Consider the following 19,282-nt stretch of genomic DNA (forward strand, 5'->3'; position numbering starts at 1 on the left):
GTGCGGGGTTGTGGGACTATGAGGTTGGAGGTGGTGGATGGGAGATCCCCCGAGGTGATGAGGTTATGGACGGTCTGGGAGATAATGGTTTGTTTGTAGTACCTATCACATTTCCGACGCCCCTCCCCCAAGTCCCTCCTCCCTACCTTTTATCTTAGCCTGCTGGACAAACTTTCCTCATTCCTGAAGAAGGGCTTATGCCCGAAACGTCGATTCTCCTGTTCCCTGGATGCTGCCTGACCTTCTGCGCTTTTCCAGCAACACATTTTCGGCCCCAATACCATGCGCCCTAATTTTGCTCACTAAATTAGGGCACAAGGTGCCACAGAAGAGGCTGCTGCATAAGATAAAGATGCATGGCATTACAGGCAAAATATTATTATGTATAGAAGATTGGTTGACTAACAGGAAGCAAAGAGTGGGAATAAATGAGTGTTACTCTGGTTGGCAAATCAGTAACTAGTGGTGTGCCTCAGGGATCAGTATTGCGACTGCAATTATTCACAATTTATATAGATGATTTGGAGTTGGGGACCACATGCAGTGTGTCAAAATTTGCAGATGACACTAAGCTGAGTGGCAGAGCAAAGTGTGCAGAGGACTGTGAAACGTTTGCAGAGGAACACCGATACATCGAGAGTGTGGGCAAAAGTCTGGCAGATAGAATATAATGTTAATAAATGTGAAGTCATCCATTTTGGTAGGACTAACAGTAAAAAGGGCTATTACTTGAATGGTTAAAAAGTTGCAGCACTCTGCTGTGCAGAGGCACCTGGGTGTCCTTTTGCATGAATCAAAGGGTTGGCATGAGGTACAAGTAATTAGGAAGGCAAATGGAATTTTGTCCTTCATTGCCAAAGGATTGAGTTTAAAAACAGGGAGGTGACGTTGGAGCTGTACAGGGTGCTGGTGAGGCCGTACCTGGAGAACTGCATGCAGTTTTGGTCTCTTTACTTGAGAAAGGATGTACAGGGGAATCTCGATTATCCGAACGAGATGGGCGGGCACTATTTCGCTCGGATAATTGATTTTTCGGTTAATTGATTAAATGCCTTTCCTTGGGGGCTCGGAGTTTTTAAAGTCTGCTCCCAGTTTAGGAGACTGCAGAAGCACACAGCGCATGAGGCCCCACCCCACCGCTCGCAAAACCTGTCCAAAACCATCCCCTAACCCAGTGCAACACCGCACCCCCGCCCACCCCCAACACCGTACACACCCGCCCCCTCTCCAGGGCAGCTGGACTGGACACCAACAAGACTGCTGCTGCAGCTGCTTTTGTGGGGTAAGTCTCCAAATAGCGCACGCACAGACAGACACACACAACTTTTTACTGCAACTTATTGACAGGTTCCACCTTTGCCCTGTATAGGACAATGTTGGAGAGATTATGTGGGGGGGGCGGGGGTGTTTAGGGTACACCCCTTGTAGAATTCCAGGGGAAGTGTGGGGGAAAGAGAGAGGGCGGGCAGACAGTCATTTGGAGACGGTGCCTGTTTAATCACTGTAAACAAAAGACACGATCACTGTTGGAAACAAGTCTTTGATGTAATGTTTCTATCGGGACCTCGAGATATCCTTCGAATAATCCGATTTTTGGATAATTGGTATTCAGATAATCGAGGTTCCTCTGTACTGGAACTAGAGGGGGTACAGAGGAGGTTCACTAGGTTGAATCTGGAGTTGAGGGGATTAACTTATGAGGAGAGACTGTGTCGACTGGGATTACATTCATTGGAATTAAGAATTTGGGGGTGGGGGGAAAAAAAAAGTCTTATAGGAACATTTAAAATTATGAAGGGAATATAGAAGATAGAAATAAAGAAGTCCTAATGGTCGTAGTAGTCTGGCTGTCAGTTCAGAAATGTTCTTGACGTATGGTAATGCGTCATGTCCTCATTCCGTTGTCTTTCCCTTAGGACTCATAACAGCACACAAACCAACAGCCACTCTCAGACAACAACTCACCAGGACAAAGGACCCGATACCCAACATGAGCAAAACCAATGTAGTGTACAAAATCCCATGGAAGGACTGCACAAAACACTACAGGACAAACAGGAAGACAGCTAATGATCCGTATCCATGAACACCAACTAGCCACGAAACGACACGACCAGCTATCCTTAGTAGCCCCACACGCAGATGACAAGCAACATGAATTCGACTGGGACAACACTACTATTATAGGACAAGCCAAACAGATAACAGCCAGGGAATTCCTGGAGGCATGTCACTCATGCACAGATTCTATCAACAAACACATCCGACCTGGACCCAATATACCAGCCACTGCAACGGACAGTTGGAACTGATAACCGGAAGCGGCAGAGACAAACCACTATAAATGCTGGAGGAAACAACACAGAAGCGCTTCACAGGAGGCACCCAAACACTGAGGATGTCACCTAGACAGGGGCGAAATGTCTGCAACACAAATTCCCGGCTCGGCGAACAGAACCACAACAACTTCAGTAAACGTTTTTAAAGTAAAGATAGACTGTTTTTTGAACAATAAAGGAATTAAGGGATACTATGAGAGGGTGGGTAAGTGGAGCCGAGTCCACAAAAAGACAAGCTATGAACTTATTTAATGGCGGAGCAGGCTCAAAGGGCCAGATAGCCTACTCCTGCTCCTAGTTCTTATGTTGACAGGCAGGAGGCTGGAGGAACACAGCAAGCCAGGCAGCATCAGGAGGTGCAGAGGTCGACGCTCTGGGTATAATCATTCTTCAGACACCTAGTTCTTATGTTGGCAGTATGTGTAAACTAACTTAATGGTACACCAACGGGGAGGGGAGCGAAAAATGGTTTCAGCTCTCCAGGTCATCAGTAAACCTACTGACTTGGCTTACTGCCCAAAACTAATGAGCAACCAACAGTGGAGATATAGCACTTCAGTTGAATGTCTTACGCAGCAGATTACAAGATTCTCTACCAATACAAGCCATCACCCTGAAAACGAGTCGTTTGTGGCCGTCGAGACCAAAACCAAATTACCTCATACATCCTGACTTGTTCATATACAAATTAAACTTTCCATATTTCAATGTCAACTAACCACTCATCATTGAAAGCATAATCTTATCCTAGGGTTTTCAGGAATTTGGATGCTCATCTCCATAAAAAGCCATCTCTGCCAAACATCAGGCACACAGATAAAAACATATTTACACACCAAGAAAAGGGGTAATTCAAAGAGGTGTTTTGCATCTGTATGTAAAATGTACTACCACTTAAAAAGCACCCCTATTTAAAATTGGCCATTAAAAACCACTACCATGGATACAAAATAATTTTAAATTTCTTAAGTGAATTCTTCAATTTTGTTGACTTAGCAGAGGAAGATAATGGGTCCTCTGCTAATTTATTGAAAAATAAAGGCAGGGGAAAAAAGGCCAATTTCTTTAAATCTGACCATCCCAAGCAAACTCCAGAAAATAATTTTGCTTTATTTCAGTTATCCACATAGAAATTTTTAAGGGAACTGATTATTCACTGGCCATTCCACATCTCAAAAAAAAAATTAGGAAATTGGATCATACCCACCCACAGAAGAAAACTAACATTTAACTGTGTTTTAAAGGTCAGATACTATGGCCATAAATATCAAAAGCAAAAAGTGAATGAGCACATTTCATTGAAGCATGCAGAAAGAAAGGACATTGAAAATATGAGTAGCCATTAAGGCTCTTCAGCCTGTTCCACCATTCATTACATTCATGACTGACCATTCAACTCATCAGCCTGCTCCTGCTTTTCCCACATATCCTCAATTCCAAGTGCAACATCCAACACCTTCTTTAAATCATACAAAGTTTTGCCCTTAACTGTTTTCTGTGGTAGTGAATCTTGCAGGCTCACCACTCATCTCAGCCCTAAATTACCCCATATTCTTAGACTATGACCCCAGTTCTGGATTTGAATATCTGGATGTTTCTCATTCCTTTTGGCTTTGTTTCCTTTATTTCTGTTTTTTTTTCAATTCCAGTTTCGTAATCAAGTATGTAACCAAGATGACATTAGTTATATCGCTGGAGGTGAGATGGTGCCAAAGATTGGCAGCTTTTGGTCCAGCAGCAATGACTTGGCAAAAGGGATTCAGGCCTGGCCATCACGCCCACAATGGAACACTTAACAAGAAAGACTGCAAAGCTGGACATTTTATTTATTCATTTTTCTTCCTTTATATTCTGTGTTTTGATTATTTTGTTTTATGAACTGGCTCCAGAGTGGCAACACTATACAACATTTTCACTGTATTTTCTAACAAGGTACATGTGACAGTAAATATATCAAATAATTTCCCGTCTTTGGGAAATCCTTCCTGCATTTGTCCTGTCTAGTCCTGTTAAAATTTTTGTAGGTTTCTATGAGAATCCCTCATTCTTAACTCCAGTGAGTATAATCCTAACTGATTCAACATCCCCTTATATGACAGTCCTGCCAACAGTCTGGCAAACCTTTGCTGCATTCCCTCAATAGCTGCTACATTCTCCCTCAGATGAGGAGACTAAGACTGCACATAATACTCCAGATGTGGCCTAATTGACGCCCTGTACAGTTGCAGCAAGGCATCCTTGCTCACTTTCACAAATCCTCTTGCTATGAAAACCAACATACCATTAAACCTTCTTTATCACCTGCTGCACCTACACGCTTGCCTTCAACGACTGGTGTACAAAGAAACAGGTCCTGTTGCACATTTCCCCCTCTCAATTTATAGTTAATCATCTGCCGCCTTGCTTTTGCTACCAGAATTAATAAACTAATTTATCCATATGATACTGCATCTACCATGAATATGTCCACTCAGTTTGTTCAAATCATAAATACATTGGTTAGATGATGTAGCACTTTCCTACAACAGCTGTCAGGATTGTCTGTGATTCATTTTTAATAAGTTTTGTTTGATTAACACATTCAACAGGCTTTCAAATGACACTTCTTTAGCATTTACCAAGGCAAAATATTCTAATCACTTCAATTTTACATTTATCACAAAGTTATTAGGACAAGATGACTTAAAGCTTACCAAAGAGATAGGTTTTTTGAGTCATACAGCATGGAAACAGACCCTTCAGTCCAACCAGTCTATGCCGAACATAATCCCAAACTAATCTAGTCCTATGCCTCCTCTTGACCCATAACCCTTCAAACCTTTCCTATTCATGTATCTACCCAAATGTCTTTTAAATGCTGTAAGGTTATCTGCATCCACCACTTCTTCAGGAAGTTCATTCCAGATGCAAACCACCCTTGTAAAAGGTTTGCCTCATTTCTTATTAAATCTCTCTCCTCACTTTAAAATGTGCTCCCTAATCTTGAAATTCCTCATCTTAGGGAAAAGATTACTACCATTAGCTTTATTTATACCTCATTATTTTATGAACTTCTATCAGGTTGTTTCTAAACCTCCTACGCTCCAGTGAAAAAAAAACCCAGATTTTATTAATAATTCAAAACTTCTTTGCCGGGCAACATCCTGGTAAAGGATGAACCCTCTCCAGCTTGATACTATCCTTCCTATAACTTAAGGAGCATTTTAAAGGAGGGAGAGGAATAGAAAGCTAACCTCATCACAATCACTATAGTTACCATCAACCATGAGGTCAAGAGCAGCAGAAATATGGGAACACCACCAGCAAGTTACCCTTCAAGGCACTCATCATCCTGACTTGGAAATATATTACTGTTCATCCAGTGCTGTTAGATCATAATCATTGAATTCCCTAATAGCACTGTGAGTCTACCTGCACCATTTGGACGACAGCAGTTCAAAAAGGCAGCTCATTACCACTTTCTCAAGGTCAACTAGAGACGAGCTATAAATGCTGGCCCAGCATTGTGAAGTAAGAACGAAGAAAAACATCTAAATAACAATTTTCATTTGTATTTTGACAGGATCACAGCATAAAACAAGGAAGCTGTAGTAAACTTTTACAAAACATTAGGTTAAATTCCAACTGTAGTTTTGTGTTCAATTCTGGGAACAAGAGGGTTTCTTTTCAAACTGCAGGCCTGTGAGCAGCAGTGTGCCACAAGAATCACTGCTTTTTGTCATTTATATAAATGATTTGGATGTGAACATAGGAGGTATGGTTAGTACATTTCCAGGTGACACCAAAAGGAGGTTACCTCGGATTACAACGGGATCTTGATCAGATGGGCCAATGAGAACAGGAGAGGCTGATGGAGTTTAATTTAGATAAATGCAAAGTGCTGCATTTTGGAAAGGCAAATTAGAGCAGAACTACACACTTAATGATAACATACTGGGGAGTGCTGCTGAACAAAGAGACCTTGGAGTGCAGGTTCATAGTTCCTTGAACTCTCAGGTAGATAGGATAGTGAAGGCGGTGTTTGGTATGTTTGCCTTTATTGGTCAGAGTAAAGAAGTTGGAGGGTCATGTTGCAGATGTACAGGACATTGGCTCGACCACTTTTGGAATACTGCGTGCAATTTGGTCTTCCTCCTATAGGAAGGATGTTGTGAAACTTTAAAGGGTTCAGAAAAGATTTCCAAAGATGTTGCCAGGGTTGGAGGGTTTGAGCTGTAGGGAGAGACTGAATAGGCTGGGGTTATTTTCCCTGGAGTATTGGAGGCTGAGGAGTGACCGCATAAAGGTTTATAAAATCATGAGGGACATGGACAGGGTAAATATATAAGGTCTTTTCCTTGGGGTTGGGAGTCCAAAACTAGACTGCATAGGTTTAAGGTGAGAAGGGAAAGATATAAAAGGCACCTAAGGGGCAACTTTTTCACAGAGGGTGGTGCACGTTTGGAATGAGCTGCCTCCGAAAAAGTGATGGAGGCTGGTATGATTACAACATTTAAAAGGAAATAGGAAAGGTTTAGAGGGATTATGTGCCAAATTCTGGGAAATGGGACTAGATTTATAGAGGATATCTGGTCAACATGGACAAGTTGGATCGAAAGGTCTGTTTCCATATTGTATATCACTATGACGCTAATACAAGAGTTTAGGATCTAGGCAACTGCCAGAACAGAGCTGAAAACTGGTGATATGTAAGTGGCATACTTATCACGTTACTAATATGTAAAATTTCCATATTAAGGAATCAAATATTACATTTTAATGTAATCTTACAACCCGATAGAGAATATCAACAACTCTGGATGCAGTGATGCTAACATGCTAAATGACAACCTAATAGCACGGCACAGTGGTTAGCACTGCTGCCTCACAGCGCCAGAGACCCGGGTCCAATTCCCGCCTCAGGCGACTGACTTTGTGGAGTTTGCACGTTCTCCCCGTGTCTGCGTGGGTTTCCTCCGGGTGCTCCGGTTTCCTGCCACAGTCCAAAAGATGTGCAGGTCAGGTGAACTGGCCGTGCTAAATTGCCCATAGTGTTAGGTAAGGGGTAGATGTAGGGGTATGGGTGGGTTACGCTTTGGCGGGTCGGTGTGGACTTGTTGGCCCGAAGGGCCTGTTTCCACACTGTAATGTAATCTAATCTAATCTAATCTAATCTAGCACCTATCCAACAGTTTGCATCAAACATTTCCATCTTGTCAGTTTATGAAAGAAAACAATTTTTTACAATAAATTTCTACAACATGGGAACGGAAATTATGTTCCAATAAGCTTTGACATGTTAGAAAATACTAGGAACTTAGAAATGGCTGTACACCAGGCAAATTTCAGTGTCCTATCACTAATCCCAGCTTGAGGAAACATCTACAGAATAAATATAGCATTGACCAGATTTGAGCTACTTACTGGACCTTTTTTCCAGCCGCAACATGAAATTTGCAGCTTAAAAACTGAAATGCATTTATATAGTGCCTATCATATCTGCAAAGTCCCAAAATGCTGTAATATTTAAAATATAATCAGTGCTGCTATACCACAGTACTTTCTCACAAACAGTATAGAGATATTATCAGCAGACCTGTTTCTCTTGGCATTGAATGTCAGACAAATGCTGGTCAGTTTACTAAGAGCATTGCCAGGTTGCTTCCAGTGGTACTAAAGGAACTTTTACAACCAACTGAATTGTCAAACTGATCATCGGAAAGCCAGCAACTCAAACAATACACAACTTGCTCAGAACTATACTGCAATACCATCCTAGATGGAGTCTTCAAATTCATCAAGTGAGCTTGACCCAAAATTTAATTTAGACAAGTGTTAAGCTCCAACACTTCCACTAATTGATGGGTTGAGCTTTTCTTAATTTTGGGAGGGGGGGGGGGGGAGCGCAAGAGGGAGATAGAGGGACAAGTAAGCAAGAATGAAAGAATGAGGCAAATGATCTGTATTGAACATGTAGCAATGCCAACTTCACATCAAAATTAAGAACATAAGAAAAACGTAGTCATTCAGCCATCAAACTTGGCTGTGTTACTCATAAGATAATGTCTCACATAATTGTGACCTTAACTTGAGTTTCCAATCATTCTTAATTTTTGATTCCCTTATACTGTAAATCAAAAATACAATTCAGCATTAAATATATTCAAGAGCCCAATCCCCATCGCTCTATCAGGTCGTGAACTCCAGGGATGAACAATCTCAAAAATGAGTTCTTCTTCTTCACTGTCTTAAATGACAAACATTTTAATACTAAAATTACTTTTCCTAGTTTCAAATTCCTCCAGAAGGGAAAATATCCTGTCAGCATCTGTTAAGCTACCTCAGAATCTTGTGTTCTAATAAAATTACCACCAATCCTTCTAAATTGTAATGAATGCTGGCAAATCTCTGTTCAACCTTAACTTAAAGAACTCCTTCATCTGAAGAACCGAAGTATATTGTTCAGTAATCTTACTTTTACATCTTAACTACAGGCTCGGTGCAAGAATGGGGGAGAAAAAAAAAGAGAAAATGTATATTGGAAACAATTTGTAAAGCATGAATAGGAATATGGCCACATAACATAACCTGAAAATGAAGTTGCAGGTTTTTTGACTCAAGAATATTGCTACAATGTCACTGAGGCTCAAGTGTGAGGCAATAAATAATTTGCTGATAGTATTGATAAGAAATATTACAAATGGTGCAATGAGTTTCAGAGAGACATTTTGATTTGGGTGACAGAGCAGAATCAAGGATTATATGTACATTATATGATAAATTCAAAAGACAATTCATCAGAATAACCCAGAGTGGTCAGAATGTGGAACGTGCCACCACAGAGAGCAATTCAAGTGAATAGCAGAAATGCATTTAAGGGAAAATTACATAAATACAAAAGAGAAATGAATAAAATAGCATTCTGATAGGCAGAGGAAGAAGGGTGATGAGAAAATTTGTGTGGAACATAAACACTAGAATGGATTGGTTGGAAACATCCATAAACATGCATTTGATGAAAACATAACCCTGGCATGTCAAACCTCATGGCAAAATTATTTTCATTGTCAAATCTTCCATAAAAATGACCTTCCCCATTCTCCATCATACTTTTGTGTTCTTTCTCCAGTTTTCAGATCAAACATGAAGTTCTTTCTGAGCCCAATCATTACATCATTTTTAAAATGGGGAAGCCAAAACTGCATGAAATCCAACAGTATGTGGAAATCATCATCTTTCACACAGCTTAGTATATGCTACCTTATTGTTTTATTCCAAGCTGTCAACAGCTGATCCCTGCTATACAGATTCATATACTTAGCCATTTATTTCCTTAGTATCTCTTTACAGTTTTTGGATGATCTTACATTTATACTGCACACGAAAATATCTTCACAGTAAGATGGCAATGGCATTGCACCTAAATCTTTACTGTAAAAGCAGCTTTGACCCCAAAATACTGAAAGATCAGAAATTATCTACATTAATTATTACATAAAGTTACATTTTGCTTCTGCAAAATATTAGCAAATATTTTGAGGGGTACTTTTTCTAATGTCACTATTTTCCTTCAGATAACTTCCCGCTTGGCAGCAAATGGAATAGAGTGTCAAATAGAAGATCATATTTCACTTACTCTCATAACTCCTCAATATTAACAATATTTTCACAACTAGCACACACCACTATGAATGTTATCATTTCTAATCAACATAAACAACAGCAGAAATATGATCAAATGTTAACTGCCCTGGTTCTGCAAGACTTTGCTATCATATTCTCAATGTGTTACTGATAGCTAATAAATGGAACAAGTTATAGTATCTGTTAAATATACAGTTTGCGGCACATTTCTTTTCCACTGCAACTATCACCAACAGAATTTATATAATTAAACTCCACCTTCACATAGCTTGTTACAGACAGTCTTTTCCCAGTGGATTACAACATCAGTGCATCAAAAGTTTGTATCTACACAGCATCTTTTTTTGCTTTTGTGCACTATTTTGCTTATTTCCCCATACTTCTGGACAGCAGCATTACGCAAAAAGCCAAATGACTTTAGCTCTCTGCACAAAGTGTCTCCAGCAGTTATGTACTGTGCCTCCTGGTGACAACATCTGGAACTCTAAACAGTTTTTAGCCCCCTTATTTAAAGGAAGATACCCAGGTAGTTCTCCTATAATGCCGTAGTTGCATTCCAGCGAAACCTCACTTAATAGAAAACCATTGGGCCTGTGGGAAAAGTGGGGTTAGGGACCGACCAGTTTTTTAAATATCGCCTATTTTCGATCAAAAATCAACTAAAGGTCTCATGCAAAGTACAGCACAGCCTGAATGAAGGTTCAAAACATACTTATTAATGAAACAAAAGTAAATTTAACACAGTACGTTTAAAAAATGTAAGAAAGCTGCTCTCTATATGGCATCTCTCTCAGAAAGCTGTTCTGTCGGCAGCTGACATCGGTGCATGTGCAGAACGACACAAAGTTTGATGCTGATATCGCAGATGCACAGAAAGGGGCAGAGACTTGAAACAGACATCGCGCACGCACAGAACTACGCAGAGACTTTGAGGCATGCGCAGAACTGCACAATAACTGTCACCAATGTTGCACATGCACAGTACAGTAAGAACATCAGCGCATGTGCAAAACGGTACAGAGATATCGGCGTACACATTGGCCAACTATAGAACCCAATTCCCGCTGAAATCGCACTATTGCCAACAGCGGTAAGCGTTATCCAAAACACTACTCCCTAATTCTTCAGTGACATTATAGTCAAATCGCACTGCCAAAACGTGCGTTAGCCCAGATCGCGACTTAATTGGAGGTAGTTCAGGGGAGGTTCACTAGGAGGATCGTCGGTAACTGTCTCACGAGCACAGGTTAAACAGGTTAAGACTCTACCCACTAAAGTTGACTTCATTAAAAATTCTATGTTTTAAGGGATCTGACAGAGTAAATGCTAACATGCTTTCCCTCATGGGAAAATATAGAATAAGAGGGCATAGTCACAGAATAAAGGGGTGCCAATTTAAGATTGAAATGAGGAATTGCTTCTTGCAGAGGGTTGAGTGGCTTTGGAATTCCCTCCCAGAGACAGCAGTGGGGCAGAGTCCTTGTTTATATTTAAGGTTAAGACAGGTTCTTGATCAGTAAGGAAACAGGCAGGAAAGTGAATGTGAGGAATGTCGGTTCAGCCACGATCCCACCGAATGGCTGAGCAGACTTGACGGGCAGAACAGCCTACTCCGTTCGGCCTCTGGATATGCAGTGATTCAGATTCACAATGTTACGTGGTCATATCTCTGTTCATGTGGGCACATCCTATTCAATCAAACTTCCAGCCGTGACAATAACTCCACTGTATTGTGGATATATCAGAAAATGTGAAGGTTAAAGGAGTAAACCTTGTCAAAAAATCTGAAGCAGAGGTCAAAATTAAACTGATTTCTAAGTACATAATTTTTCTGTCAATTTCTGTAAAGCTACCACCCTTTCCACTGGCTTCTTTGTATCCCAAGGACTCATCAAGTCAAGAGGAGGAACCTAATGCTTGAGCAGCCCAGGGTCTGCACAAATCACACCAGACAAGCTACTCCACTCAACATAGGGGACAAGAGCTAAGTGTTTAAGCCAATCAACTTGGGTTTGAGAACAGAGACTTCGTTCTCTGGGAGTGGGAGGGATCCCCACATCCTACTAGTTAGTCAGCACCCAACCCAAGGGACTTGTAAGGTGCTAATGTGCCACAGTCCACCTGCTTCAATAGGTGATTGCAATTTAGAGTTACAATCTGCTCAACATGTCATCAGAATTCATTGCACCAGATAAACAAACAAACAAGGTAGATGGTAATTCTTCAATGAGAAACTAGTACGTGAGGACCATATGCGCAGGATTGGTAGAAAATTTGAATCTATGTGGTTTTTGAGCAAAGATGTGGTTTTAGATCAATATCATTGTACAATAATTGTCGTCAACATAAAACTTGATAGGCTGAACTTCCACACAATATTCTTACATGAGATCCCACTACCAAAAAAAATTGTTTTGGCAGGGTAAAGTTAATTGTAAATGTTTAACAAGCATTGATCTTCACTAAAAAAATTGTTTCTCTTTACGATACAATTCCTCATTCATATGGTTCAGATCACATTGCATGCATCTGCCTCTCAACTTAAAAAGGGTCAGATAATCTCCTGATTGTATATGCTTAACACCGTGCTTGACTCTAGAGATAAAAGACCATCCTTTGAAGAACTTGACGGTGCTATTAGCAGAATTCCAAGTGGGATATTTCAGAACTAGAGTTGGCATGGACAAACAGAAAAGTCTCAAAAAAACTCTTGCCTCAGGTATCATGTCCTGGGAAAAATAAATAGTAATAGACTGAGTCCTTTTGACCTTTGCTTCTACCAGAATGAACATATACTTTCGGAACAAACCACACCAAGAGGTATTATAGACACACCCAGGATTAAGGCATTGGCACCAGCCAGATATGATCATCACCAGGTCTGACTCTCTAAACAGCATTCTCAACACATATACAGCTACCACAGTACTGACTGCGAAATAATTGACTCCCTGATATGTACTCAGGTGAAATATTGTTAACATATCGATGTAAGGACATCAAAACCTTTTGAGATTCGCAATAGAGTGAAACAGAGCTGTGTTGTAGCATCAACACACTTTGGCATATTCTTTCCTTGCTGTTGTCATATGCCTTGAAATCACGACAGAGGGTATAACTATGTAGCAGAACAGATGGAAGGCTTTTCAGCCTTGCTCATCTAAGGTTCAAGCCAAATCTGTACTATGTGATCATCAGAAAGTTCTTCAAGTTGATGGTGCTGCACTAGCATTCAGAGGAACACATGCAGCAACAAATGCAGAGGTTCATAGGAGCTTTTCAAATAGCATCAGCATAACAAATGTCATGATCAAAGGTTCAGCCATATTATCATCTATCAGTATTGAAAATGTGACATTAAAAGTTGCTGATATGTCAGCTTCACAATCACTAGCAATCTGTGACTCGTTTATTGAAAAAGCTGCAGTTGTTATGTCCAATCCAAGTAAAAGTGTGGAACACAGCAACTGGACTGAACACCAAACGGTGAATCTACCAAGCCTGCATCCTCAGAGTACTCCTTCATAGTAATAAGGACTGGATAACATTTGCTGGGCAGGAGAAAGGATTATAGTTTCCATCTACACCTGTCTTGGACATATACACACCATCTCTAGGTCATGATCACCAACTCAGAGGTTTTGCAGTGCAATAATTCAATAATGTACAGCTGTTACTAAGTCAAACACATCTTCACCGGCTCACCCATGCTCATCAGATGAATGACAACCATATACCCAGACACCACCTGTATAGTGCATTGATAAATGGGTCAAAACCTTCTAGGCATCCATAACTCTATTACAAGATCATCTACAAGTGAGTTATGTAAATGCAGAAGACACTGACAACTGGGAGACATTCATTGATGGCTGTGACATCTGGAGGCTAACTGGAAGGGCACTGGAAGAGGCGAGCAGAAACTAAAACCTCAGCTGGTTGTGAAGATGGCCAGAGAAGAGATGCCAGTGAAATATCAATCGCCTGAGTCTAGGGTCTTCCATTGCAATTAATACAGGGACTGCTACAAAAATGGGGTCCCTAGCAAAATTAGTAGACCACAACAGGGAAAGCTTTTATCTTACAAGGTGGAAGGTTGCCACCACAAAAATAATTAACCTGAACTTGAAAACTGAACTAATAAAACAAAACAACTGGGAGAATGCGTGGACATAAAATAACCGGTCCGAGTCTAAAATTAACTTTCAACATCACTACTAGCGTCCCAGCAATAAGCAGAATTGGGTTGAATTACATCAAAAGAAAAATCAATTGAGTTTTCAAACAGAGATGGTTACTTATTAAATTGACCCACAGTCACTGTTAAGGGTTTCTAGTCTATTAACTAGCTTATGCAGTCAATACTAAATGCTGCATATTAACCAAGCACAAAGAGAAATAGTGCAATAATGTAAAACATTTCAATCTTTTGCTCAGAATGAAGCTGAGGCAGCAAACATTAACAGGTTGATAAACTGAGATAACTTTTATAAGTGCATAAACTTAATAAAGGAAAAGTTAGATAAGCATATAAAAGAGAAATAGACTTGTGAAATCTCACAAGGAACATCCAGACAATACAATCCTTTGTACTTTGAAACACCTAAAGGCAGAAGTATAATTAAAACTATTAGAGGCAGAATTTTAATCGATAGATTGATTATTCCAAACTGCCTTAAAATCCAAATGTCACGAATAACATCAACACAAACAGCATGCTGGCATGGAATGCAATGCATTAATTAAAAAAGGACAGCATGTTAAATCACATTGAGAGCTTCTTCTATTCAAAATGTTGAATCTATAAATAAGGCATTATAGTACACAAATCATTCAGCAATAAACCCAATTAATTTGCTCATTAAGCTTCAAGGATACAAAAGTTTAATCAATATACAAAAGGGGTGAAATTTAGAAATTGAGAGATTTAATCAACACACAATGCACATTGGGAATTTCAGACTTGAAGCATAAAAATGTAAATAGTTTATCCTTATGCTAACCTCAAAAAACATTTGCGGTTGTCAAGATTTATTTGGAATGACAAATATGTTTGAACTTTAGCTACAATTTCAGTTTAACAGCAGGCTAAAGCAACAGTATGAGCATTAATCTCTCCAAAGGATGCATTTTCCAGCTAATATTAGAGAAAAATGTGATAGTTCCCCAAGAAAACAAAATCAGAAATTACTGGAGAAACTCAGCAAGTCTGACAGTATCCAGACAGAAAAGAGTTAACATTTCAAGTCCAGTGACCCTTAGCATACAAGGTGTCATGAGGAGATGGCCGACTGGCTCCTTCCGACACAGACTGTATTTCAGATTTTGTATTAGCAACATCTTGCTTTAACTGTTAACTACAATCTACGGAGGAACCTCGATTATCTGAATGTCAATTATCTGAACATCGGATTATCCGAAGGGGATCTCAAGGTCCCAATAGAAACATTACGTCAAAGAACTGTTTCAACCCTGATCGCATCTTTTGTTTGCCGGTACAATGATTAGAAATGGACTTGGCTCACTGAAATGCTGCCGAGAACAGTCCAGGCACCGTCTCTAAATGATTTACCTCCCACCCTCTCTCTCTCTCTCTACACTTTCCCTGGAGTTCTACACCAGGGTGAAGACGAGGATGGACGGGGAGGTGTGGGGTTGGGGCCAGACGGGTGTTGGAGGCAGGTGGTGGTGGGTGGATAGGAGCGGACAGGCCGGGAAGGAGGAGGTTGGGGGGAGGGGGGGTCTCACGTGAAGTGTGCTTTTACCTAGTTTCCTGAACAGGCAGCAAACTCCATAGAAAACTCCCAGCCCCAGAGGAAATCAATTAACCGAATAATCAAGTATCCAAACAAAATAGTGCCCACCCATCTCTTTTGGATAATTGAGGTTCCTCTGTACACAGAAGATGGATAATTGCCCAACTCCCCAAAGCAGGCAAAAAAGTATTAACTGCAAGTCCACAATGTAATCACATTCTGATGGGTTAGTTCTATCTAATCAACATATTCCCAGAGTTGGGATTGAGTTTACAGACGGTGAACAACAACTTTTCTTACACAATCATAAGTATAAACTGCTTCTGATTCAAATATTTGGGGATAGGGAAACAGCATTCACAGTGGGCCAAATAGCCTATATTTGCATAACTTCAGACGAGCTATAAATAGCTCAAACAGAATGCTGCTTTATGTCATTTGTTCATGCAGCCAGATTCCTATTTACTGACAGGCTATAGCATATAGAATGGTGAGTTGCTATTTTATCTGTTATCCGTGGTGACCAGGAGGGAACAGAAATCACCAGATGGGGAGTGATAGATCAATATACCATATGTTGTAACGTAGTGAGAGGATGCTGGTTTTATTAGGACAGTATCCCTTCTAGGTCTTCTCAATCTCAAAAATTAGCAAAATGTATCAGCAGAACACAAAATCAATAAATGAAAATGGAGTAAATGTGGATGCAGCTGGTGACAAAGAATTCTTGGCACATGTATTTTCAATGATGATTCAGCAGGGAGCTGCAGTTGTTGTCCTTGATTTGAAGTCTTGCAAAATGAAAAAATACATTTGACTAAGAAAGTGGAAGTCTGCATGTAAGAATTAGTATTTAATTCTGAAGTTATGAAGCAAATATCTGCAAACAGTACACAATGGAACAAGTGATTTGTGCAGATAAAGAATGAGGCTGCTGATTAACACGAAACATCAAGTGTTTGAACACCACACAGCTTGCACCACATTATCTGTTATAGTGTCAATATGACAAGAAATAAACTATACTAGAATTTTTAATCAACAGCACTTTACACCATTCTAAGGAATACAATTCAGGAGCATTAGCAATGGCTCAACAAGTAGCACAACAAGAAAAGCATGTGGTAAACTCACATATACACCAATAACATCACAAACCAATGGGAATGAAAATGAAACACACTGCAGTTGAATTCAAGCAAATGCATCCAAAGCTGCTAACAGACAATCATCATTTGACATAAGGGCTCCCTGATATGTCAAGAGCCTGTGCTGCCTCAACACCCCTCAGAACAAAGTACACTGAGGAATGCAAGTTGCATCAGACTCCACTCTCTTGGCTTTAGATATAAACACACATACCCATAGGGAGAAACAGATACAGTAACATTCCACTTTGTAACAGTGCTTATCGCAGCACAATAGTCACATTCCACATGTGGAGAAAGTCCGGTTACCCTTAAAATTTGTGTCTTCAAAAGAATAGAGTAACTCAGCTCATGAATACCAATACCTTGGGCTATAGCATAGCCCTCAACTGTCCAAGGTAGTCAGCCCACCAGACACTCAAGGAGAGCAGCGTAACAACCTCAATAACCAAGACAGCAACAGAGCCGCCACCCCCACCTCTTAGAGAACCCCTGTAATTCTGAGGGGCAACTGTAGAGAAACCCCCAACTAATTGGAAGCAGCACAGCCACTACTCTATACCAAAATGTCACAGCACAGCTTTTCTCCCTTCAAACAATTAGGAGTAGTACATCCAAATAGGAGAGAAACCTATCCCCCATCCAAAATATAAACAACAGATACAGGGTAACTACTTCTAGTCATCTGAGAGAACGATGGAGCCCATCTCACATCTGGAGTGAACAAGGAAGTTCCACTCATGGGCAACAGTTTCGCTCTCAAGGAGAATGGCATAACCCGACAAAGAGCAGTATTTAAATACAGGCAGAAGCAGCAAAGACTACCCCACAACATTACACCCACAAGACGAGGGAGCAGTATAGGACCCAACACATCGGCAGGGGAGTAATTTTTTTAGATTAGATTACTTACAGTGTGGAAACAAGCCCTTCGGCCTAACAAGTCCACACCGACCTGCCGAAGCGCAACCCACCCAGACCCATTCCCCTACATTTACCCCTTCACCTAACACCACGAGCAATTTAGCACAGGCAATTTAGCATGGCCAATTCACCAGTAATGGTACACAACAGCAGAGACCCAGCCTATAACAGTAGACAGCAGCAATAGACATACCCCGACATTGAGGCAAAGCAATGTAACTATTACAATTCTAGAAGTAGCAACATCAGCTCCAACTACCTCCATCCCTAAATCAAGGGGACCAGCATCAGGACACTATCGCTCCAAATCAGTCAGAAATGTCAACTGCCCTTCCCAACCAAATCCACGAGAATGAGCATCAGCTCCTACACCCTAAAGCATTACTGAACTCCTATTCTAAATCCACAGGAAGCAATGTCAGCAATTTCTGCCTCCCACAGTCACCCCAGATCGAAAAGTCCCCATCCCACTCTAACAAGAGGCAGCGTTGATTCACCCTTCCACCCAAACGTAGGTATCTTTACTCTAATTTTTGCGGACAACAGAAACTCTCTCCCCGACCCAGAAGGTGGTGGGTGACATTTGCGACCTACGCTGCCCGACTTCCAAGCCAGCTAAGGCGCTGGGTGGTGGAAGAATAGCAGCAGGTGCGAGACATCTCCCCTCGCCAACACAAGCCTTCAGCATTTATATAGTGCCTTGAAGACAGTGAAACATCACCCACTCCCCGCCGCAAGCTGCTTTGCAACAGCTGTCAGGGCCTCACCTCTGTGGGTAGCAGTTGGTTCTCCTCACTGGGCACCATGTCTTGGAAAAGGAGAAGAGGTTTGAGGGGGAAGGGGTGAGGGAGGGGAAGGGAGGGTAGAAGGGGGAGAACAGGCAGGGGAGAGGGGCGGCCGAGCCGCGCTTCTCAGGACGGACACATCATTTCGGAACTCAGGCTGCTGGCAGAGGTGGGGTTTAAACTGAACCAAAACGCACCAAGTGTCCCTCACGATGGGATACGAGAGAGCAGTGGGCCCGTCCTGCTTCCTTCCTTCACTAACTCACTCTTAGTCAGTCAGGGCGCCCGGGCAACAACCAAAATGGCGGATGCGGGCCTCTACGCGCAGCGTCCGCCGCTAGGCATCACCAACGTCATCACGCTCCCACACGCCCCGCCCTCTACGCACGCTCCAGTCTTCACAGCCACTTCCAGTGCCAGGTGGCAGCAGAGGCGCAGTCTCTACAGGGTTCACTGTCAGGAAGCATGACTTTGCAAATGGGGAAATGTGCAGTGGTGGTAGGAGTGGACGCAAGTTGTTGCGCAGAGGGAAATGCATCAATGGTGAATGGTAGCACTCCTGGTGCCAGGTTCTTTTACATTTTGGGTAATGACACTCAGCTGTGCCACACCAGACCCCAGCAGACCCTCTAGTACTGGGCAAACAGAAATTGCCTCCAATTAAATACTGGGAAGGCCCATCTTACAAATACTGTTTTCGTGTCATC

At 41.3% G+C, this 19,282-nt stretch overlaps 1 protein-coding gene across 2 annotated transcripts in view; it reads right to left on the reverse strand.

Moving 5' to 3' along the window:
• Nucleotides 1–18,903, reverse strand: part of usp47 (ubiquitin specific peptidase 47) — a 183,224-nt gene extending 164,321 nt beyond the window's left edge. For both annotated transcript variants that reach the window (XM_043705674.1, XM_043705672.1), the window contains exon 1: nt 18,558–18,903. In XM_043705674.1, coding sequence (XP_043561609.1) covers nt 18,558–18,596 — 39 coding nt within the window. In that variant the 5' untranslated portion in view covers nt 18,597–18,903. The remainder of the gene's footprint in view (nt 1–18,557) is intronic.
• Between the last annotated feature and the right edge of the window lie 379 nt (nt 18,904–19,282).

This window comes from Chiloscyllium plagiosum, chromosome 16 (assembly GCF_004010195.1).
Source record: "Chiloscyllium plagiosum isolate BGI_BamShark_2017 chromosome 16, ASM401019v2, whole genome shotgun sequence".
In the NCBI taxonomy this organism is placed as follows: Eukaryota; Metazoa; Chordata; class Chondrichthyes; order Orectolobiformes; family Hemiscylliidae; genus Chiloscyllium; species Chiloscyllium plagiosum.